Here is a 25,724-nt window from a genome sequence, read left to right as displayed (position 1 = left end):
CCCTCATTAACGCAAACAAACCGCTCTTTCATGGCATGGGCCACTCCTGCACACAGCTCAACAGGGCCCTCTGTTAGCTACCTCATTATCACAGGAATACAGCCCTGGACTCGTATACTAGCATGTCGTTTTGGCAAACTACATGAAAGAGGGGTTTCTAGACTCGCAATAACTATTTTTCTTTGAGTAATGAAGGGACTTGGGTACAGAGGGACAGGAGCCCCAGCGATTCTGAGCGTCTGACCCACTGACAACAGTCTGCGAACGAGCAAAGATCTGCGACTAAGTGACAGGCATACCAACTCTTTCCGTGGTTTTCACTTTTAGTTTTATAAATCCTAAATTACAGTATATTAAAATATGACTCCTTTGAGGTCAGCGGAAGGACACCATAATTAGAAAAGGGAACTACAACTTGCATTCCCTGTGCTGCACTGAGAGCCGTTCACACTTGATTAATACATAAGCAGTTGGATGGCCAGCATTACGTAGTTTGGACAGTGTTCAAAGAGACTAATTTTACTTTAATGATATATTTATGAAAGCAAGTAATCTCACTCCCCTGACTGAGCCTACGCAACAAATGTGAGCGCTTTTCAGAAACATAACAGCTAGGTTCCACCACCTTACACAGCTGTGATCATTCAGAAGAGTGATCTGTGTACTACACATGTTTACGGGCTCTGTTACAGGTACTGTTCATGAATGGGTGGTAGTGGATTTCTGTGGGACAAAACACATGCTTTTATTTTTGCTTTTAAATCACAAACTTCCAGGTTATTTCTTAGCAGACTATTAAAAAAAAGAATAGTTTGGGAGGAATCTTAAAAAATAAAATTTTGGCAGGTTCACACATCGGCTTTCACCTACTGGTAACCTTAAGTTGTATTCCAATGATTTGAAAAAAATGATAAAGCTGCCTAAAAAACAAACGTGGTGGGGGGAGGGAGCACCAGAGTGCTCCCTACATGAGCCATACAATGTGCTGAAGAAAAGGGCTATTCTTCAGGTGGCATCTGAATCAAACCATATGGCCGCATATACCCTGGACCTTCAGTTTTTACCAGTGTTTTCCCCTAATAAAATCACACAACGAAGTAGAGCACGGTTCTTTCAGCACACTACGTACATGCCTCAGTCAACAGGGAGCCCAATTTGAATTCCGTTCAGTGGGACTTTTCATGAAGGAAAACGCTCCACAGAAATGCGGACTGCGGACAGGAAGAGTCATGCAATGCGCCCTCAATGCACCCCATGCGGGGGAGGGCAGAGCGGCGCGAGGGAAGGGACTCACACTTGATGTTGAAAGAGGCATTGGTGGAGCGGGCCTCCTCGCCGCCCACCGTGCTGACGGCCACACACTGGAAGTTGCCGGCGTCCAGGCGGCGGTCCACGGCTGTGAACTTGAGGTTGCTGCCCTCCTGGAAGCGCCGGTCCGAGTCCGTGACCGGCTCCCCGTTGTGCAGCCAGGTGTAGCGCACCCCAGCGGGGCTGCTGACCTCGCAGCGCAGCATGGCGCTGCGCCCGTGCAGCGCGTCCTGGGATTTGGGCTCCTTGGTGAAGTAGAAGGATGCCTCGGCACACAGAACTGTTGGAGACGGGGGACAGAGACAGAGAGGCTGGTTATCTCAGTGAAAAGCCAAAACGCAAAATAATAATCAACCAAACAGATGGAAAGGAGAGTTTAGTCAAAACAGATGCAGCCCAACAGTAAACTGTGCTCGCTTGTGAACACACATGAACCCCTCAGATTTGATTTGAATTTCTCTGTGCTGCTTCGATATATTCATTTAATTTGCACTCCAGAAGAGGCCCATTGAAATGACTGGCTAGTTTCTACATCACCTTTCTTGTACAGCCGAACCAATTCTGAAAAATCCTTAAAATCACTTTGGATTCATTCTTGTGAAGACTACGATCTTTCCCAGCTTCACGGGGTCTAAGAGGGCACTCACTGTATTGAGACAGACTTATTTATACCTTAATTACTGCTTGTTATGTTGTAGCTAGGTTTAAGAACGCAAATGTCTAGGGCATTAATAGGCTCTGTATATTCGTTGCTTAATAATTGTGTTACTGTGAACGGACACCACTGCAAAGCCCTAGCTAAACACAAAAATCACAGACACTGAGCATCAACGTCATGCCAAAGATAAAGCGGTCCTTCATTACCATCTCACATCACCTCCAACAGTGCTATAACTCTTCGTTAAAGATGGAGCCTAGACAACCACTGGCTTGGGTTTGTTCTGACCTTCGGACAGCAGATCATCAAACCTTCCCCCATGGGAAATGCTTAGACTCGGGGGGGAGGACATCCAAACCCCCCAGGAGGCCAGCAGGAAGGTGGGAAGGTGGGTGGGCACCTATGCTATGTCCTTTGTTCCTCCAAACTCAAGCTTGTAGCCAACAAGACATCTTTCAAGAGCTCTGAATGAATCAATTTTAAAAAACTTGGGGGACAGCTCTAACTCCCCCTTGACGGGCCTTCTCCCCTTTCAGATTGTTTCTTGTGCTGCACAGCTGGGTTTAAGACACCTCAAGCAAGCTGTTGATGGCAGCTGGCGTCGTGCCTCCTGTACTTAGATTCTGAAGATAAATCAGTGGGTTGAAATTTCCCTGTGCTGACTGACAGACGAACATGTGTTATTTCATAAAGAGCAATTTTCATGCTGTTGAGAATAAAGTTTAAAGCAGCAGCTCAATGTGGAAAAAGGCACTATATACTTTAAAATTCTTTTAATCGGGTAGCTGAGTTTGCAAGTCAAACGTATGCAATTAGGAAAATATATCGTATACACGATCAGCATACGACTTGGAATCTTTCTTCTTGTTGTCAACACACTCGGGAAACCAGCGTGAATAAATGAATTCTAACAGAGCTGTCTGGCAGGTTACTGTAGGGCTCATAAAAAGAAAAAGACCAGTCAACAAAGCTCAGACAGCTCATTGCTATTCTTTTTTAAAAGAATGCCTTCAGCACAGTATCTCAACACAGCAGCCACACAGATAAGATAGTTCAATACAGCTACAAGACAGCCACTGATCACTTCTGTCAACAAAACACTATTCCCACACAGACTAATGTACACCTTGAAGCCTTTTTTAAGAAAAAAAGTTAGAGAGAAGACCTGCTCAGCAGTGTTCTATTGATTGCGTGGTGATTAACAAATGAAAGAATCAACCAAGATCACAAGCAGAAAAACAACACATGCCAACTGTGCAAGTGCTGTTCATACACGGAGGGAAGAAGCCTCAAGTTTGTGGAAAACCATTTTAGAATATTCCTTCAACCAAAAGCTTATGGCCACACTGCATTACAAAGCAAAGTCTATATATTAGCCATGGCGCATTGCGGGCTGGGTGCAGAGCCTTAGAGAAAGTCTCTCGGAGAAGGAGAGGTCAAGACTGCACAAGGGTGTGGGTCTACTCCCTGACCCTGCCTGTCAGTGTGCTTCTGCAAATGCAAACCTGAAGGGCGGCACAGCCCCTTTTCTTCACTTGTGAGCTACTGTTCTCTCCACCTTTCACCCCACGCTGCTTCTACAGATTCTGGGACGGCTCTCCCTCCTACACGGTGAATAGGACATGCACTGCGCCGAAGAATAAAACAAGGGCCGTGTCTTGTGCCCCTCGCCTGGGAGAGAAAGGTACAACAAACCCCAATGGAAGGGGGAAAGTAGTACAAGGAACCGCGCCTGAGCAGGACATTGATAGACTGGCCTATGTGCTTTGAAAGACATTAAACAGTGGAATGGAGAGAGACAAAATGGATCTTGTTCCAAACAACAAGGAACGAATGTTGTTAAAATTCATAGTTAGCACAGCCAGTTTCCATCTAGTCCATTTTGACTTAAATCTTTGTCCAAACAAACATGCACAGTGATTTCTAATGTACCGTCCAGTGAAAAACAGCTTAAACAAAATAAAATATAAAGCAATACAGAGGTCATCATTGAGCCCTGGGCCACAGCTGAGTCAGAGTGAAAGAGTCATTAATGTCTACATACTCTTCTGCCAAATTTACCTAAATGTTAATTTAGGCCCACATAGACACCATGATGGAAACTTCCCATGATGCACATCAATGGCATCTTAAACAATTAGAAAGAATGGGATATACAGCAGAGAAGCTATTACTCTAATTAGCAAAACTCTGATAAGATCTACTCTGTGGCTCCTCACAATAACCTGTACTGAAAATGTTCAAGCAATAAATAAAACATCAGATACTTAAAAAACAGAATTATAAGCATTTGAACATTCTCATTGTCTGTTCCTGAGTAAAAATAAAACGTGTAAGCCCACAAGGATAAAAGAAGCTGCACTGTGAAATTAACTGCTGGTACTTCTTATTGGAAAATAATGTGCAATGGCATATTCACACAGCAGCCCTGTGTAGTAAAGTCTTAGGTTAATTAAGCTATTGAAAGCACATCAAAAGGTTGGTAAGAGACAGAGAGAATACATGATAAACTAGCCTGTTAGAGGAGGGTAATGAGATGAAACAAGAGGGGAGACAGGTGGCTCCCCAAGACGTACTGAACACAGGGGCCTGGTCAGTGCTGAGGAGTCAAGGGTTAAAACAGGCACCACTGCACACATTAAGGAACTGTTTCAGGAAAGGTAATACTTCACTTGCTGAAAATCGTCCCCACACACACACCCCTCAGCAGGCTTTAACCTTCAGAATTTCTTTCTTCCACGTCTTTAGAACCTGTCAACACTGCATGAAGCTAAGTAATAATTACCCTTCAAAACCCTGGGGAGCACAAATATCCCAATCGGCTGTGTCCATCTGTGTGAGAATGACAACAAAAAATGCCTGCTGCTTTTTTATCCATTAATACACTACTCGGCGACTGCGAGGAATGCAAATAAACATTCTCTGGCCTTTGTTTTCCCATACACGTGCAAGTAAACCCAGATCTCTAAAAATAGTGCTAAATCCTGAAATACCCATCAATTTCTTAATGGGAATGTCATGTCAGGAGCGTGAGCTCTGTCCACGCTCATGCTCAGGGCAAGGTGATCCAGGCAGGAACAGGAGAATCCTCATTTGTCTCCTATCTCGACAGGTCCAGGAGACCATCATCCCTGCAAGTGGTTCAGATGGCTACCCTCTCCTGAAGGAGCAAGCTAATGGGGGAACAGCAGCCTGGGGACACAACCTCATAATAGAAAACTGCTTTCCGTTAAGAAAACAGAAATTGACATTCTTTATAGAGGAGCTTTTTATTTCAATTTCTATCATAATTTTGAGATATGACAAACTGTTCTCTAACTTACTGTCCCCTTTGCATCAAGGACCGTCACAATGGAAATAAGATTAAAGCCAAGAGGTATACTAAATATTCGTTTCAGCAAAGTGATCTCAATACAGGGTCCAACAGGTCAGATGACCTTGAGCTCCTCTGGCACAATGGCGTGCTGGATCCTGTTGCCTTACTGGAGCACAACTGTGCTGAAGTACTACTACAAAGCTGATTTCACTCAAAGGCACACTGCTTTTGCAAAAACAGGAAAAAAGACAAGGTGCCGGCATTTCTGAAAAACAAACATAGCCAGAAAAAAATGTCTCTAACATGCTATGCAGCTTGCTGACACAGATATCTTAAAGGTCAAAGATTAAATTACAGCCGATAGCCGTAGATGCCTATCCTCCTGTGCCTGTCTTGGACTTCAAGGGAGGTTTTCAAGCACTTCGGCTAATGTGCCTGAGCAAACATTTCCCATATTTTCTGCTGTCAGCAAAACCGGCTTATAAAATGATTTTTTCTGCTGTCGACATACAGTGAGAGCAATTGAAGTGGGATTCCATCCTGACAGGGGAGAGTGCCCAGAAGAGTAGCCATGCAAAGAAATCATGCAATATCAGCTCTCTCACTTTTGGCTTCTTCCTGCCCTGACACTGCATGCATCTTAAAAAGCTGAAGTCTGACATTTATATTTGCTTTCTAAGTATAATGGATGTGACAGTGAGGTAACACAACACACTGACATGCAGAGTTTAATACAATGCTACATTAGGACAGCTTTAGAAAGAGTTACAATTAAACTAACTGGAAAAAACTGAAGACCTTATCCTTTATGATATTTATCACCGAGATGGGTCTCCAATCAACAACAGAGAGGTTTAAAAAATACAATGTACAATGGTAATATAAATCATTTCAATTAATTTCATGAATGCGGTAGATCCCGAATCAAACAGGGATTTCAATTAATAACAATGGTCGATAACTAAATGTGCACTAACTAACCTGAATTTTAGGTATTTGATTTTCTAATACTCATCAGGAATTCCTCCTGCTGGTTTCAGCTCACTTGTTGTGAACAGACCCGACATACCTGCTCAGTCAGGCAGAACCCTTTCTGGAGAAATGCAAGTAGATAGAAGAATATAACTCGGTAAATAGACCCTGAGAATCTTATACATGGAAAAGACCAATAAATGCATTTAAGTGTGAGCTATTTGATCTTTCCAGAAAAAGAAAAATGTCTCTTTTTTGTTGCACACAGACTTCTTGGCACACTGTACACAGAATACTTTGATACAGAGCCATTTCTTGTGCTCGCTGTAGATCTGTCTGCTGTGGTGGCGGCTAGGATGTCTAGAGATTGTCTGAATGAAATGACAGTTTTTAATTAGGTAATCATTTTAAGAGAGCCGCTTTGTGCGCGACCCAAAGTTTCTCCAAATGCTTTGTTCTAAGACATGTGCAGACTCTGCTTAAAGCAAGAGATGTTATCGTAAACTTTCACCTATTTATTCAGAGCATAGAAAAGCAAATATGAAAAGACATGGTACATAACAGAAAAAAGGCAAGCAGGAAATTCTCTTAAGCTAGACTATGCGTAATATCAAACCCTGATTTTGCCAAAAAAATCAGAAGAATTTCATTGAGGAAAGCTTTAAAATATAGAACTAGCTTCATGCAGTTGAAGGGTCTGTAATGCTTAGCACAATCTATCAAAACAAGATCTTGACAATGTCTTTTCAGACATAGAGAAATCGGGGGTGTAGCAAACTCAACAGCACTGTGACAGTTACTGCACACGCACAGCGCAACAAGGCTGGGGGCTTGGAGCTGCTCAGATCTCTCTCAAATTAAACTTGACTGGCAGAGTCCCTGTCAAGCACCAGGGAGCTTCTTGAACAATTCCCAGAGCTACGCAAGCGGATCACAGGAGCCGAAGGAACCTGTAGAAACAGGGATGGAGTTATCTCGGCGAGACATCATTCTTTTCTAAAAATGTCACACTTCTGAATCTAACCTGAAATTTAACTGTCATCTTTGTTAACTAAGTAAACAAACAAGGTTTTTTAATTACTCTCATAATGGAAAAGAGTTGTCCGCCCCCCCAAAAAAAGTGCAGAAAGCTCAAGGGGAAGCATACACGCAGGGAAGTTTCAAACATTTCAAAGCCTTCAACAGTTTACCATTAAAAATGAAGCTTTTTCTTCTTGTTTTATTAATGAGCTCTCAATGAAACAGATTGCTGCTTTCACACATCAAAAAACGTGGCAAGTGCTGCTAATCTGTGTAGCAGGATGGCTCCAAATATCAAGAGATCAAACAGCAACTTAAGCCTTGAAATCTCTGTGCGCAGCTTTCAAGATGCTAAAAGGGTAACTACTACTGTGTACAGAGAGCTGAACGCTCCCAAGTACGTGGAAAGCTGTCATTTATCAAAGCTGCATCAGAGCAGTCCAAGGCTCCTCCAGGGGAAACGGTTATTACAGGGAAGCCCAATTAATGCATATGATAAGAAAGTGTCTGCAATGCAATAAACTGATCTGGACCATACAGCACAACTTACTCCAGTTTTCATCTGCACACTTCATATCAGCTCTAGAAACATTAATTTCTTGAAAAAAGGAGTCCAAGCCAGCCAGCCTCAGACTCCTGCCTGGTACAACATTCATATGCATTTTACCACGTTTTCTGGGTAATTAAAATGTCAGATTTGTGCTAAATTCTCCCAAGCACATCTGGGGCAGACAATCAATGCCAATTTTGTGGATCAGCCACGACCAACAAAAGCCTCGTTGCTAGAAGTAGAGGTTTTTGAGAATTACAAAATTTGTGAACTGATAAGATAATGTAGTGATAGGGCTAAAGTTATTACCATTTTTGAAATCCCACAAACAGTTAATCCTGGCATCAATGAAAGCAGAGTGAAGTGCAGTAACAGGTGGTTTTTCAGAAGGACAAAGACTGCAGCTGAAATTATATCTTGCATACCGGCTCATTAACACCCCAAGGATGTCCACACGGGCCTGTGCTTTCATTTGCTCAGCCTTCCAGCAAAGCTGTTACAACAGCTGGTTTTTAATCTAGGCAGTAAATATGTAATTGTACAGCATTCTCAAAGCTAATTGCAAATTCCTAACAAACACACCATTTGCACACCTCACAGTTCAGATGTGAACTCACTGCAACTTGCAACTGCAGATCCAGTGCGTGACTAGAGAGCCTCTGGTGTCCTTGCCTGCTGTGGGATCAAGATTAACTTTCACGAGAATAAAGACCAACACCCATCCCCTCCCCTCTTCAGATTCAAGCATGAAAAAACTGGAATGTAGAAAAGAACCTTGAAATTCTGCTGCAATTTTAATTTACTTATAAACCCCTCCCCCATGTTTTATTTTCAACATGTACAAGTATGTGCATTGGCTACTGAAAGGACAGCCTGAAACAGTAAAGCAGACTATCTCCAATTTCTGAATGGGTTTCTGTATGTAAGAAAATGTCATATTTTTAATATCACTGCATTCAATTCATGCAACTGATTGCAGGCTATAGAAGTACCCACTTCTGTGTTTTAACAAAGGCCATTTTTCAACATTAAGAGTTAAAAAATAAACTCAATGTATCTGTCACCTGACTTGATTCAAGTCAGAAGACCAGCACTGGGTGTCTTAGGTTTACTCTTTCTCTTTTGCTGTTGAAAAATGGCCCTTGAAGAAATACTGATTTTTCATCACTTAATACACTATTATAATGCACAATAATGTATTCAAGAATATATTGTATACATCCATATGTTAGCATACCTATCCCACTACTTCTAACCCTTGTGCAAATCAAAGGAACACATCCAGCACAGTGATTCTTGAAACTGTGAAACAGAACTACTCAACTACTAAACGCTACTCTGAGCATTAACGCTTCCAGTCTAAAAGGTTGACATTAGCATTTGGCTATAGTTTCAAAATCCCATCAGAGCGCTTCCTTTTTCAAGCTGCCTGGGTAGGTAGATGGAAATGATGAATAAATCAAACGCAGACAGAGATTGCCCCACCACCACCTCCCCCATGCAGAAGGAAAGGGACTTTCAGAAAAGTGCAAGCTGTTCGTTGTCCATCTCTGGAGAATCAGCAATTTCTAGTGTAACCTGGAATGTATTTACCTTAAGATGCACATGATACACCCACTGCTTTCTAAAAAAGAATCCTTCTAAATTATTACATTGAATTTAGAACAAGAACCAACTAGAAACAGTCTGAGAAATCCATTTTTCACAAAAGTCAACTTTCAGCCCAAGGAAAACCAATTCCAGCAGCAAAATTCAAATGAAGAATAAAGGTTAATTTTAGATAATGAAATTGATGCACTCTATAGATTCTCAGAAAATGCACCACTTTAAAAAGAAAGAACAAACCCCATGGGTTCAAACAGCCACTAACCACAAGCCTAATCAATGGAAAAGAAAGTTCATCAAGTTCCAAAGGCAGCACGTGAGTTCTGGGGAAGCATTCTCCCAGCAGGAAGGCTTGTCTTTCACTTCCTGTCTAGACCCTCAAACTGATAAAACAGATCTTCCACTTTTCCCAAGCTGCTCACAGCCATCAGAGCTCTGGGAGTCGTCTGTGCAGTTTAACAGCAGAACTGAGAAGATAAATCACTTCCAAAATTCTACTCAGCTCTCCCCCTCCCCAAAAAAATCTTATCATGCAAAGAGTATTTATACAACTGATGTCTTCGTATCAGTACGATTGGATTAAACTTCAATTATTAATGTTAAAAGCAGCGTTTGATAACTGAAGCTGTGATATTCTTGTCTAGACTTCAAAGCACTGCAGTGTGCTTTCTCCCTGCTGTATAGATATTTTGGCTCACAAGGAAAGCAAAACCAGTGACTGCTTGTCATTCCAAAAAGGCTTTTCTGCCAGCTTGCGTTTCATGCTTCTTCACTCCTTCATTCCCATTCGCCAATATGTGTTGTACCCAAGGTGATACGTGAAATAATGTCTTAAATGAAACTTGAGTTTGACATTTTTTGTATTGTTTCAGTTAAATCTTCCTTCCTCTTAAACTTAAAAAGGCAGTAGGCAAAAACAGAGATAGGCCAGTTGGACAATTCGATATTACATTTGCTAACACAGTGGCACTTAGAAACAGCGTACTTTCATTTGAGTGCAGAATACACATACGGATCATGCGAGGTTTCCCTGCCACTGTGCCATTACTGACAGCATGTGTCAGAGGTGACTGATGCAACAGAACATGCCCTGACAGCTCAAAGCCAAAAACTGACTGACAACACATTTCACGTAAGCTGAACACACACTTTGCTCAGCCGAGGTTTAGGTTCCGAGCATTCCATTATCTTCCGTATGTTTCTACACATGGGATTTGCGAAATTTGAACAGGACGGTAGCTGGATTTTACAAGCCATAAGAATATAAATCCTGACAGTCATTTTCACACAAACATCTTAAGACCCTCTCGTTACCCAAAAGCTTTATTAAATAAAGCTAAATGGCTTTGTGTGTTTAGAGTAATTATGTCACAGGTTCGACAACTTTCATGCCGTTCTATGGATGGCCGCGACCTGTCATCGCAGAGCTGGTTTGCCAGTAATAATCACCGCAGCCTGTATCCCTCACCACCGAGAACAATAATAAAATTATTCATTGTTCCTCGGGCCATTGTTCCTCACCCTTCTCCCAGGGGAGCCTGCACTTGAGACCAAGCTCTGCCAGAAAGACGAGTGCTAGCCGCACGGTTCTGATGCCATGGCAACCATGTCTTTATCCATCAGCACTCCAGCTCGCCAGGATTCACCCGCACTCTTTTTCAAGGGAGTCCTTCAGGAGAGTTATTCGTTCTAATGCGGCACTTAATAGCAACAATAATAAAAAAAAGGCACCTCGCTTGGCATTTCTTAAAAACTTGGGGATCATTTTAAACACCTCTTAATATCCTTCGACTCAAAGGAGCAACGGAGAGGACCAAGGAAAAAATAATAAAACATTATAGATCCTAACTGAGGACAAAAACCCTTTTCTCTCAAACTATTTTTTTTTAAGACCCAAACAACAACAGAGACTCACACCATCGGAAATGGTAGGCTCCCGAATCTGTTACTAATAACTTAGAGGGTACAAGGGTTGTGGGTGTCAGGGGTGAGGTCTGTACCCTGACTTCTACCATGAAATGTCTGGACAAGATCCTGAAAGCAATAAACTTCACAACAAAATGTGCTAGATTGGCTGAATGACCTCTTGTGTTTGTAATCTTTTATGTTCCTAGGAGGGGGTGAGAGCAATTAACTTTAATCCAGGTAGAGCAGTAAAAGCTTAACGGCCAACAGCCTCACAGCAGAAATTGGAGACAGGAACTACTGCTCAAGCCTCAGCCCTAGCGGGCATGTTTCTAGGATACAAAAATGTGGGAGACTCAGCATTTCATCTTAAGGCTTGATGTTTATCTTCCTGTAATTTTCGGTGTAAAACTCAGCGGCTGGGATTCGCCATGCGGTAGTGCACAGCTGGAGAGGACTGAGGGGAGATGGTGAGGTCCCTGCTCACTGAAACAGCGCCTGCCGTGACGATTCCAGTCGGCACCAACACTCGGCTCTCAGGCCAGCGTCTCGGGAGGTGAAGGACTCAGCTGCTCTGCTCATCCTCCTCCTTCCCCCATAAGGACAGGACTCGCCGCCCGGAGCCGCGACGCAAACAAAAAACGGGTTCATGGGCTGGAGATAAAATTAACCAGGATGTTAAAAAAAAAACAGCTATGGACAGCTGTGCCTGAAGACAGGGATTTATCCTTCCTGTATTGAGCTCCTTTGTAAAACACCACTCAGATCAAGGGCTATTTTAGGGTTAGAGACAAGCAGAAATTTAAACTTGAGTCCTTTGCAATGGCTTGTCACGGTTTGTAAAACCCCTCCATCTCCAAGATTGACGATTAGGGTGTTGTGGGATTCTCTCCCTTGCTCCCCGGGAGTCACATTACATTGCCCGAGGTCTGGGATCACCAGTACTCCTCCTCCACACAGCAATACTTAATGTAAAGAGTATCTGCGGTAAGCAGCCGAAGCCAAGCGGTGCTGTAGCACAGCGCCTTTCTGAAGGAAGCCGTACGTGGCTGATGTGTGGGCTCTCATTTGCGTGCTGTTAATTAACGCGCACACATGCTGCCTTGCTAGCCGGTCGCAACCTCATTTGGCAACACGTGTGCTGCCAGGCCCGAGAGCTGTAACGCCCCCCTCAGTAATCAAGCCGTCGGGACCCCAATCACAGCTCAATGCTAAGCTGCAGACAAAGGGCATGCTGTGGGGCATGTCGAGATATTAAATTCTGAAGAATAACTTTGTAATCATACATCTTATGGTGAACACGGAGACCAAGCAGTTGGTTTATTCAGGTTCCAACACCTGAGAACCGCAACCCACTGTAATGAGGTATTATTACAAGAATAGAAGCTGGCTTAAATTGTTATTTTACACTGCACGTCTGGTAAAATTAGGGCATGTGCATCGTCACCACACTGATTCTATAAATAAAAAGAAAAACATCCACTTTGGGGAAGAGATGGCCATCATTTTTTCAAGTAATAGCTAGATTGAACACTTTATTATCTAAAGGTAAGTCAACATCAAAGGCTAAATTTCAGAGGAATACTCAATCTCAGTCTGACACACCCTACATATGTTTCAAAGAGTAATCCTTAATTGGCCACCCAGTGTATTCCGATGCATTTCAATTCTGAAATGCCATGTATGATCTGTTTCGTCACTTTGCCAAGTTTAAGTGTTAACTTGAATAATCAGTTGTATACTATTAAAAATCAAAGCCCATGCTTTCTGTGAGCGATCTAGTCCATTGTTTTGTCAGTGTAAATGTGCCAGTACTTCAGATTCTGAGGTTCCACTCTTCAGTTGGAATGCAATCCAGTTTTCAAGGTGATCTGAAGATTAATAACTTGAACAAGGATCTTCTGCAAGAATAACTCTCCTCTACACATGTAGACTGTGCAAATGTACCTTATCATACAGAAGAAGACCGACAGAGAAAGAAACCGTGCTTTAAAAACAGCATGAGATGACAAGCAGAAAGCCTTGAAGGAAGTCTAATGAAAGAAACTTTGATTATTCTGCCGGGCAGCTAACAGTTCCTGAGTGTCTGCCATTGGGAAGCCTTAGGTCTCAAACTGACTTGGCAACCCAAGGACATCAGTGCCTGTGAAGGCAACACCGTCAGTGTGAAAGACAAAAAAGACCACAGTACGCTTTTTAAAAATACTTTGACAGAAGTGGTAGGAAAGTGATCAATAGGCTTCCTCAGACAAAGAGAATAACTCTGGAAGAGTGAACCATTACCAACATGTTTCCGTAACTTCAAAAGGAATATTAGCATTTCCACCATAGAAGCAGCACTATTAAGGAGAATGATAAGTCTAACACTTATCCTAGTTTACCCCTTCTTTCGCCAATCACCTTGCTGATTCTCCTCTCGCATAACAATGTATGATTTTACAAAGTGTTGTTTTTGGTCACCCAGAGGGAGACCAGAGGAAGATACTGAAATTATTGTTTGGCTGCAACTCGCGCTGAAAGATGCTGTTGGCACAGTTGTTTGAAGGACTATCGCTGCCATAGAACAAAGGGGTGAATACCGCAGGGCTTCTCAGTTCAACACGCTGCCACAGTGAGGCTCTATGCAAGCCAACACAAGCCTGCTTTACTCCACTTTAAGCAGAAGCGTTAAAAACACAAGCATTCCAGGAATAAATATGCATGCAATTAAAACCAGTGGGGGAAAAAAGGTTCAAATTCAGCATGTTTTTTTCTCCCCATGCATTTTCAGGCACCTGTCCAATTAGTGAAAAATCATAAAGCCACGCAGAGAACCGAACAGGGAAAACCTCCCTTCCACTTCTATTCAAAATACTACAATCTTGTTATATACTCAGCTAAAACACCCACAAACTGGAAAGCAAGATATGGAATATAGTACATAGTATGTTTATACGATAAAGGTTTAAAAATGATAACGGGAACTGCGTGCATACCTTAAATACCGTGATTAAGCATACCTGTAGTGATAAAGCACTCTTAGGCCAAATACTATTCAATATCCTACTCTTGGTTTACACAAAGCATGGTGCTTTTAGCAGTTCATTGCTGACTTACAAAATAAAATAAAGCAATTCTTTCTGTAAACACTGTCGCAACTTAATATGTACAATTTGCGTCAGTTTTAACACAAGTTAACTGATGGCACAGAAATAATGATTAATAATTGCTTACACATATATAGCGCTTTTCTGGACACTCCATTCAAAGCACTTTACAGGTAATGGGAATCCCCTCCACCACCACCAGTGTGCAGCCCTACCTGTGAATGCAACGGCAGCCATCGTGCGCCAGAATGCTCACCACACACCAGCTCTCAGTGGGGAGAAGAGAACAGAGTAATGAAGCCAATTCACAGATGGGGATTATTAGGAGGACATGATTGGAAAGGGCCAATGGGAAATTTGGCCAGGACACCGGGGTTACACCCCTACTCTTTTCGAGAAACGCCCTGGGATTTTTAATGACCACAGACAGTCAAGACCTCGGTTTTACATCTAATCTGAAGGATGGCGCCTGTTTACAGTATACTGGCGCATTAGGACCCACACAGACTGCAGGGTGAGCACCCCCCTGCTGGCCCCACTAACACCGCTTCCAGAAGAAACCTTACTTTTTCCCAGCAGGCCTCCCATCAAGGTACTGATCAGGCCCACACCTGCTGAGCTTCAGTGGGCTGCCAGTTGTGAGCTGCAGGGTGATATGGCTGCTGGCTGAAATCTTTCCTCACATGACACGCAAGGGACTTGCCATACTAAACAAATACCGAAGAGGAAAAAACACATCAGTCTTGAGCTCAAACAAGATCAGAGGGTTGTGGGTTCAGATCCTGGGAGAGCACACTGCTGTTGTACCTCTAAAGCAAGGTACTTCTCTCAAAATATGCCAGTAAATTCCCTGGCTATTCTCCAGGCCACCAGTGGGAATGATGTTTGGCATGTTTGGTTAAAAAAGTTAGTAACCTCACTAAAGAATACAAAAGCAAAAAGCACAGCTGTGTATAATGACATGTCCTACAATCAGCTCATCAGCAAACAAACAAATCTAAACTCCTCAATTCTGCTTTCCATCTATAACTCCAGACTAATTTTTAATCCACATTTTGCTCCCCCTTACCAAGACAGGAAGACTCAGAACATCCCAGAGCATTACGCTGAAGGAAACTAAAAAAATAAATCCTCAATCACATCCTCCACAGCCTAACTTCTTTTTACGTTTAAAAGCCTTATGTGCTTTTCTTTGAAGAGCTGCAGCTGAAGTCTGGGACTGCATGGACTCAATGAAAGTGTCTTTTTGGGGAGGAGAAGAGTTCCTCTACTCCTAAGACCATCAGAAGATGACATTTACTCAAACTATATGAGCTCCAATAAGATCACTAAGATATGGGTTACAGAACTGTTTGTGTGTTTAAGACACACACAAGGTAGTGTGCAGGAGAATAAAGACCAGGGCATGGTTTAACCCTTGATCACTTTTTTGCAAATCAAAACAATCTCAAGGATGTTAATCTACTGCAGGAGAAGTAATTTAAGGCCCATTATGTAAGTGATCCAGTGCCTGTGTAGTGGGACATCTGTTAGACACATTAATGGGAAATACTGTATCTGGATGAGACAAGAACGTATCCTGGGGGGAGGGAGAGAGAAAAGGTTTCCTGCCCTGAATATGTTTAAGCAACTGAAATACGCGATTCATCTGCAAAGAATGGACTGCAGCTTTGATGTCTTTTGTCCATGTAAAGTCTGTAGTCCCCCTTTTCAAAATGCAAAGCCATCAGACTAGCCTGCTCAATGGAGGGCCCAGTAAATGGGGTCGGTTGTGTGTTGGGGAGGAGGGTGCTCATTAGAAGACGTATTTAAAGTTTTGCTTTTTTCTTTCATCCTACAACAGGGACAACTGCATCTGCAGGGCTGAATTCCTCTACCCTAGTCCCTGTGAACAGCAGGGGACCATATCGCTTACCTCTAATACGTCTCAAACAATTAATACACACTGCAAAGCCCCTAAACCCAGCCCACACACAAACACACCTACTGCCACCCCCCTTCTATCTGTACATCACTATGGTAACAATCCCTGCAAGATAGCACCCCCCCACACACACACTGCTGCAACAGAGAGCTCAGTGTTAAGAGCCTAGTTGCCCCTTGGCCCCAGGAATCTCTGGGACAGCGAGAATTAATGGTGCGAGCACTGGGCCAGATTATATTTCCCCGATTGGAGTACAGCACCTCTATACTGAAGGCCTTTGAGGTCAGCCTCTCAAGACGTTTTCCCAAGTTAACTCCGCTTTTACACACATAAAAAAAAACATACAAGCCATTTCAGCGAGACCTAAAACCAAAACTAAAAGCACTAATGCATTTGTAGCTCCTGGCACAGGACACACTTGTCCTCTTATGCCTGAAGCACAGTGCGGCCCTGTCACGCCACACTGAAGAACTGGCCGCATTTACAAAACAAAATAAACTGCAAGCACTTTACTGTCAAGATCTGAACTATTCCAAGAGACAGTTGAGTGAATCTGACAATGCCCATGTTTGGCTTTCATTACTGAGGACACATTGACAATTTCTCTTGGTTCAAAGCATGTTCCACTATATGACAATTCTGTGCACAACGTTACAGTCACTTCACAACCTTCTGCGAGGTGAAGCTTGCAGTCAGTGAATTTTGGTCTGGAGATGTGTGGGCAGGAACAAACTAAAATCTTGAAGTAATGTGGATAACTTATTTTCAAGACATCGTGTTTTGAATGCAGATGTTCCTACACACTTAAATCGCAACAAGGGGAAGTTAAAAGTGAGCTGAGGCCCTGGCTGGGATTGTGGCGCAGGTGGACTTGTAGCCGTGACACGTCCTCCTGCAGGGTCAACCACTCGGAATAAAAGACGGGGTTCTTGTCAAGTCAAGGAAGCACAGCAGAACCAAGACTCGTGTGTGGTGTGCACTCATTATTCACCACATGGCTCCAGCACATGGAAAAAGCCCCTTCTCGGCCAAGAATGATTCATACAGCACCAAAGCACTTCCATTAGTTTCTCTGGGAGGAAAATCTAGTGCTGCGACTGGATAGAAGGGGGCCGGGGACTGATCGCCACATCCGAGGCCCAACAACCACCCGAGCATCTTCAAAAACGAAGAAAAAAAATCTTAGAACAATTGCCAAAACAGACGAATTCATTATAAATCCAATTACATAACTTCTTACAGTGTAGAAATTAGTTGGCTTCCCGTTGAAGCAAAATTTTAATTGGATTCCATTAACTTTTAATTAAGTTGCTTAGCGTTGCTTAGCTATATAATGAAAGCTCTGTCATTTTCACTGCACAGTAGGTGGCCTATTTACACTTCAGAGAGGACAAACAGCAGGTAAAGTGTCCTTAATGAGACCACTGTGAAGCTCTGTAATTAGTGCACGGATGTGCTTTTGTCCCTTGAAATTTCTTCTGCAACAGGACAAAACTGTCAGATTTAAATCCAGACAAGACCAAAATTCTCAAACTGTATAACCTTTACAGTATTCCTGACAGTCATTTTTCCTAAGAGACAGCCAGCTTCCAATTTAAAATAATTGTCCTGAGTGTTTCATTTCAGATGGCATACCTAATAAACCACAATGAAGAAAACGTCTTTCTAGGGCATCAGGAAGGATCATTAATTAATGGTTAGCCTAAAACCTGCATGTCTGGAGATTCCTGTATAGTTTAATCATGCATGAATGTAAGGTTTTGAACTGTCATCAGGTCAGATTATTTCAAACATATATTCACTTGGAAATTAAACACGTAGTCTTGATTTATATTACAGTGTCCATATAATAAAGCTTTTCCTGCTAATAAAAAGGAAAATCCCATGGACAAGTAAAAAACTGCCAGTACACAACAAATAACAAAATACTGTACAGCTACTACACAAATTATCTTAATGAAACGGAAGAGGATGCTTTTAATCGAATAACCTTACCCATACAAGATAATTCTTCTTCATGAATATTTGATGGACTTTTCTCTTTGTTATCTTGACGACACTTATGATTCAATCAATATTACATGACAAAAAGCAAAACAATATAAATACAGTAAATGCTAAATGAAGCATGAGCAGGGAAGAACAAAGCCAAAAATCACTTAAAAGAAAAATAATTGTTAGGGCCAAAAGCTCTCTAAAAACTATGAAACCAAGTAAATTGGGAATGTAATGATTTTCAAGGCTTTCAGGCTTATCTGTTAATGTATTCAGGCTTATGTGTGTATGTGTGAAAAACATCACAAAAAGCACTTTGTATCTGTAGCATCAAGTCTCTCTGGCTACTCCAGATAGGCATCAGCTGATCTGCAAGTAGAGACTACCAAGTATGTTAAGATTTGGTCCAGAAAGGAAAAAAATGCCAAACATCAAGAGTCCTCCTTTTTGAGCACTGAAGCAAGAAAACTTAAAAGCGTTGCGCAACTGCAAAAGGTTAATTTTACAAGTGGAATGAATTCATCTGCTCAATTGCACAGCTGAACTGTGCGAAATGAAATGCTTAAAACTAGACTATTGGATATCTGCTATAGTACTGCGGATTAAATGTCATTTGAACAAGAATTTTGCAATTACAAGCACAGCCCAAGGTGTTTTTCACACCTGTGTAGGGATCTGCTGCACAATGAAGCGTCAAGGTGCTGAAAGGCTGTCTATTGTGTGAGTGTTGGCGCCAACTCTCGCACAATGAAAAGGAGGGTTGAGAAACACTGTGGAAGTGAAGCCACTGGACTCTTCTCAGCTGATCGATATGATTCGATATACTGGGAAGGCACTGGGGAGCTAAAATAGCTGTGCAGATTTATTTTCTTATCAAATTAACAACCAGCTGAATCCAGCTAATGTTAGAAAAAAATTCACTTTTCAAGACAAAAGAAAAGTTGTGAGGTTGTCTTTTAAAGAAGTCCTCAATGACGCTCAAGGAACATGAAAAAATGCCTCATTAGTATAGAATGCAATGCTTTTTTAAGAGGTAAAAAGCTGCCATTGTATACAAGTAATACAGTAATCCCTCATCACACAAGTTAGCATGTTCCCTGAAAACTGCTCTTAAGGTGAAAACTCAATGATAATTAAATACCCATTACTTCTGGTGTTTTAATCTCTAATTCATACCAGAATTTAGCACTCAAAATGTAACCTTAGAGATCCAAACTTTACTTTAATACAGGAGAGTACATACGTATGAAAACCTCTTGCAAAGTGGTAGGAAGGAAGACCAATCTTCTGAAGTGGCAAAACTGCTGTGCAGTCCTTGATGAGGCTGTTAGTGTGTCAGACTGTCTCTCTCTGAAGATCAGCCAACTCTATTATGAGTTTTGATGACCTATCTTGTTACTCAAGGAGGAAAGAAACAGGAAAGAGAGGCTTGTTTTCTTACTGCTTTAAAAGGAAAGAGAACAGAAGATTAACAGCCTCTTCTTCTCAATAACTTCCTCCCCACAAAGAGCTCTCTGTGCAAAAACACCAATAATTCCGTATTTTAAGCTTTAATACAATGTGGTGCAATGTAAGTCAAATTTGTCACGTCAGCGAAATAAAAATAAACTCAATAATATAGCACAACTGTTCAAGAATAGATTCAAATGAACCCAAACCCACAGAGTCCTTTCCCTCATGATGCTCCACACATCATTGTGAATTTGGAGAAGGATCAGAGTGCTAATGAAAGCCAATTCACATTAAAAGTGTGTCCAAGGGGGCAGACCCCAATGACTTGAACTTGGAATCAAATAACGTCATATTTCAAAAGCCTCATACACCAAACTTATAATGTGAAAAACAGCATTCTGTGCTGCACTTCAGATACATTATTATTATGTATATCCCTTGGTTACTCTTTGTGCTTCCGCTACGCTGACTTAAAAGAACTTTTCAATGTAGCACAAATATAATCCAGATAAAAGGATGATTACAATCTGCTTCCACCAAAAAATAATCCAGTTGCTCTGAAATTAAATGGCTTCCAAGCCTTTTTTTGTTGACAGGGTGTCTATTCAAATAACTTATAACTACGCTCTGAATAAACTCAAGGGACGTACAGTATTGTTAACCGGCCAGGCTTGACAGACACAAAGGACGTTAAAACTATAAAACTCAATGGCCAGCAAACCGTTTCGAAGTAGGGTTACTTAAACTAACCCTAACCCTTCTCCCGGCACAGAAAAACTGTTCAGAGCAGGCCCACATTTTCCACCCTCAAAATGGAGGGATCTCCAGAAAGTGGCCTCGGACATTAATTGCCATAGCTCATTAAAGAGGGCTCTTAAAAAGGACAAGAGGTCAGCTACTGTTAGTAGAAGCTCTGCAAGAAGAGCACCACTCTGGCTGGGCATTTCCTGACTGCCAATTACCTGGATCAACACCCAACCCTGGAACACCCTGTACAGCTGCTCCACCCCCGCCCATGTTATGCTCTTCCAAGATCCTGTTTATTTTCCCAAAAACACTGCTTTTCACACCTCATCTAGGCAAGCATTACAGGTGGCAGACATTGGCAAGACCTAGATGGGATCAAAGGGCACCTACAAAGAGACAGCCAGCCAGGTGCTGCTGGTTTAAAACCCGGCTCGTGTCACCAATGGCTGGGATTTCCCCAGCGGCAGCACCTGGTACTACAGGGGATCGGGCTGGAGCTCTCCGTCTGTGGAAAATCAGTATAAGCACGGCAGCCTAATGGTGGCATTAATGGGATTCGCCCAACCAGGACCTCCTGTAACCCGCATTGCAAATCAGAAAGGTCTCTCTGCACTTCCTCCTTCTCTCCTGAAGGAAATGTTGGCTGTTGCTGGCAATTGGAAATTGGGTAGGCACAATGCACTGGCATTTTTTTTAAAAGAAAAAAAGACCCTCTGGACTACTAAAAAATATGCATAAATATACAGAGAACGAGCATCTCCTAGGACACACTTGAGCTTCTCCAAACAAAGCACGCAACCTTGTAAACTGACCGGCCTCTTCTGAAAACAAGTACCATTTTGTGTATAAGGAAACTTAATAGCATGTTTATTTTCAGAATGAAGAGTAAGGCCAGCCTTTTCTCCCTTGGCTGCTGTGAAACAGTGCACTCTGCCTCGCTAGACCGCTGATTCCACAGAGAACCCGGCTGCATCGCTGGCAGCTTAGCCTTCCAGCGCCGCAGGAAACCAAGAGCAGACGAGCTGATGCAACTGAACCGAACTGCCAAGAGGGATCGGAGAGACCGGCCTGTGTCCAGGTGGGGACTGGAAAGGAGGGGCTTCGCCTTCTGCCTCGGAAAAAGTCATGCAGCCAGCTCTTATGGCAAAGAGATCTTTTGCTACTGTTTAAAGAGGCTTAAGGAAGCACTGCCCCAAAGAACACCAATGCCCCTACAGCCTTGCCTAGAAATGGAATGAAAAACTCAATGAGAAAAAACAAATGAGCACCTCATCAATAGTCAAAGGGTACTGCCATAACCATACATAATTATACTGTCAAGCATTTATGCCTCCCATAAGCTAAATAAAAAGGTCTTCTATGACAATAGTATAACATGCTTCCCCTGATAAATACAATCAATACAAATAACCAATCACCACATCCCTCCCAAGTATCACTACCTTCAGTCAGGGCGCACGACTTCCAATGTCATCCGTGACCTACATGTGCACGAGGCAGCAGCCACCCAACCACATCCTCCAACCCCAGTCCTGAAATCCAAGGGACGATCCTGCTTAATTTGCCTACCTCACGTGCTCTACTGGTGTATAACACATTTACAGGCTGCAGAGAATTAGCCTATACACCCACCCTAAAAGAAATGCTACACAGAAAAGCTGGTGGACACAGAATACCCCTTTCACATCAGCACTCAATCACACAACAGCTCCACCAGCTGAACTGATTCTCATTCATTTTGAGGCAATAATTTATAAACTGAACAATAGCATGTAGTCCAATAAAGCACATTTACCGTAATAAAGAAAAAGTGATACTGCAGAAAACCGAGTTTAACAACCTGGCAGTGGTAAATGAGCATACTATCAGATTTCTCACTCTAAATCACAAAAACCAAGAAACACCTGCGAACAGTTTCAAATTTCACTGCACTACTTCAGAGTGTAGTTTGGAAATAAAGACTAAAATTACAACTAGCGTCTTGGATAAGGGATGCACAAAAAAGGAAGTAGAAATGTGTTATTAAGGATTCATAAACCATGCATCACATCTTGATTACCTAAATTTGCATTTTTTGAAAACGACCAAGAAACCAAAGAAGCAACCTTTTATCTTAAATTTAGCTTACCAAAGGTCACACAAGCCTGTCCTGATTTCTCTCTTAGCAGCTCTTCACAGAGGTGAATGCTGAACACCTACTTTCCTATATCCCCGAGCTCAGCAAAATTAATCATGTGCCCTCTATTAAGAGTTCTGGCTTGCTTTTTCAAAGAAGCACATGAGGAGAAAAGAAATCTCAAATTAAATTACAAATCAATCTTCCTAACTAATGCACGTCACCAGACCCCCCACCGCACAATGCGCTTTACAAAACTCTGACTGTTGTTGTTTTGACTGCACAGAAATTACGTTTTTTATGATGTCCGAAAATGAAAATTGAAGATAAACTGATTTGTTGTTCATGTCAGCTCTGTAGCCTGAGGCATATTGTAAAAAGTGTGGAACAAAGATGCTTAGCTACAGGACACATCCCTGAAACCACAGATACCACTGCAGGTGTTTCTTAAAGTGCTTTAGTAAGCAACCAGCTCATATCTGTCCTCCTGATCTTGAAGGGAACAAAGGTGTGAAGAAAGCCCAGTTAAGGTGACGCCAATAAGCAGGTACACAGCCGTTAAGAGCTTCAAGAGCATCAGCTTCCATTCTTCCAAAACTCTTGTCCAATTCATCAAAACAGATTAAAACACCAAGTGAAAATGACTCAAAAGGGGACTTGTCATTAGTGTACTCTGGTGGGAGGATAGTTAAAATTCCTCCTAATGAGCTGAAATGCAAGACTCTGGTATTTAAACAAGCTTGCCCTGCACGTCAAAACAGACAAGTGTCAAGATCTATGCGTCATGGCTACTTTGAACTGGTCACAGTTACTACAGGCCACAGTGATGAAGTACCTGCCCTGCAGGTAGAAAGACTGACCTATTGTAAATGATGGGAGGGGTGTTGGTTGCTATTACATTCCCCACTCCAATACATGACCTCTCCTCTGACATTGCGTGCCTGGTCATGGAGAATCTCTTCCCAGATCAGAGGCTACTACAGCAATGATAATACCTTAAGGGCAACAGAGCAATAGCTTTAGTTTTCTTAATCTTTGTGTCAGTAGTGCTAAAGGCCAAAATCCATCCCAAATCAAAAGCTTTATATCAAGGGACTAAAATTACAAGTATATTCTCCATCAAAGCCAAGCAAGGTCTGAAGATCCTTCAAAAAAAACATGAAGTCTTAATCACCATTATGTTCTTAACTTAAATTCTTTTTTCACAAAGCCAGGCATTCATCTTACTTCCCTTTCAGGACAACAAATTCTAGGCGTTACCCTAACTGACGAGTTAAGTATCAGATGGAATCTAAATCCCAAGTAATGATCCCAACCCAAAACGTTTACTAGATGAGCTGTGTGCACTTGCTCCTCTTCATGGGTGCAGGAGTGTTATACATCAAAAAGACAGAGGGCGTTCCACTTTCACCAAGGAAATCTAAGGCTTTGTTTTTCCATCTTTTAGTAAGAAGAAGAAATACTAAAAGATGTGTCAAGCACACTGACTAGCAGAATATTTAACAGTTTTAACATTTTGAGGGGGCAGTTACGCTTACAAGCCAGGGCCAGTTAAAGGAAGCAGGGGTGGCGGAGATGGATTCATAGCCGCGAGTCAGCTTTGGCACAATTCAAATGAAAAGCAGAGCTTTGCTGTTGTTAACGCTGGATTTGCACAGTAACACACCAGTGTAATAGCATTAATGTAGGTGCCTGTGGCTTCACATTAGGATTTCAAGATGAAAAATTCAGTGCAACAGCGTTCCTTTATTTACCACTAATAAGCCCCCCTCCTTGCCTTCTGCTCTTCGCTTGATTCACTTTCCTCTCCCGTTGTAAAGAAGGTACAGATAGACTGGTTATCATCATTTTTTCCCCCAGATAGGAGAAAAAAAGTAATATGCACCCCTCCTCTATTTCCTGTCCATGCTATAAGTGTCCTAGAAGCATGCTGTATCCTAAAGACTCAAGAAGATCAGTAAACCTAACTCAAAGAACTGCACACTGCCAAAATCAGGCAAAAAGGGAATATTGTCATTTGTGTTGCAAGTAGTTCAATTAGATAGCTGTGTCAGCATGTGTAAGGCTGCAAAGGAACAAGTAAAGGTTAATTCCATGCTGAAAAAAGGAAAAAAAACCATAAGATATAAATTTGCAGAGTGATTAGTCTTTGCAGCAACAATCCTCTGCCTAGTACCATACCCCTAAAGCTCTATGCAGGCTCTGCTCCCTCATGCATACTCTTGCACTGCTCAAGCATAAAGACACGCAGAGATTTTGCGGATCATTGTTAAATAACTTCCATACTAACCCAGTCCAAAATGAACTGTAACGGACAAAAGCTGGAGCTCCTGTAAACAATTTCACTCCTCAGCTCCAAGTCTCACAATGTAAATAAGAAAACCATAAAAAACATAAAAACCATAAAGCTGTACTACACTCCTGAACCTCAAAAACAGAATAATAGACAATCTGTATGTCGATATAGAAAGCAAAAATTCTTTTCCCGCACATTCTTTTCCCAAGTGCGGTCATCTGCCATCTATAGTGTTGCAAGGTAACTAGAAGACACAACAGTACTGATACAGAGGAGATTTATTAAAACTCATGTAAAATGACATAATTGAAATGTCATTATCATAAAAGGATTACTTCTGCTCCACTGCCTCGATAAGTAGCTTGATTGCATTACGCAGAATGAGAAATCCCAAAAGGCCAGGAGATTACTCCTCAATATCGTTGCAAGAGAGTCAGACTGATTTGGGCGGGTGGAAAAAAAAAGCGTCAATTATCATGGATCTGCCCTGCCACTGCTAATCTGCCTCGCTGAGTTCCTGAATCCCTTCCAGAATTCCAACACAGACGTTCCGGAGTTTGAATTACAAAGGTGGCATTCATGGCTCTGAAACGCAGGGCTCCACTGAATCATGGCTTCAAAACAGTGTCTGTACTGTGCTGTGCAGGCCACGCTGGATCGGGAGAAATCTGAACTGCCTTCAAAACCTGCTGCTACATGTGCAAGAGCAGACAGCACAGGCTCTTCAAAATCAGTTTCTTGCTTTTGGCTTCCGTGCCCTCGTTTAAAGGATGG

At 42.2% G+C, this 25,724-nt stretch overlaps 1 protein-coding gene across 1 annotated transcript in view; it reads right to left on the bottom strand.

The window, feature by feature from the left end:
* Positions 1-25,724, bottom strand: part of ptk7b (protein tyrosine kinase 7b) — an 85,365-nt gene that overhangs the window by 26,814 nt on the left and 32,827 nt on the right. Inside the window, exon 2 of the mRNA XM_015363223.2 lies at positions 1,295-1,588. Within this exon, the coding sequence (XP_015218709.2) occupies positions 1,295-1,588 (294 nt within the window). The remainder of the gene's footprint in view (positions 1-1,294; positions 1,589-25,724) is intronic.

This window comes from Lepisosteus oculatus, chromosome 17 (assembly GCF_040954835.1).
Source record: "Lepisosteus oculatus isolate fLepOcu1 chromosome 17, fLepOcu1.hap2, whole genome shotgun sequence".
NCBI lineage: Eukaryota > Metazoa > Chordata > Actinopteri > Semionotiformes > Lepisosteidae > Lepisosteus > Lepisosteus oculatus.
The sequence above is the reverse complement of the archived record's forward strand: the minus strand, read 5'-3'. Positions and strand labels throughout refer to the sequence as shown.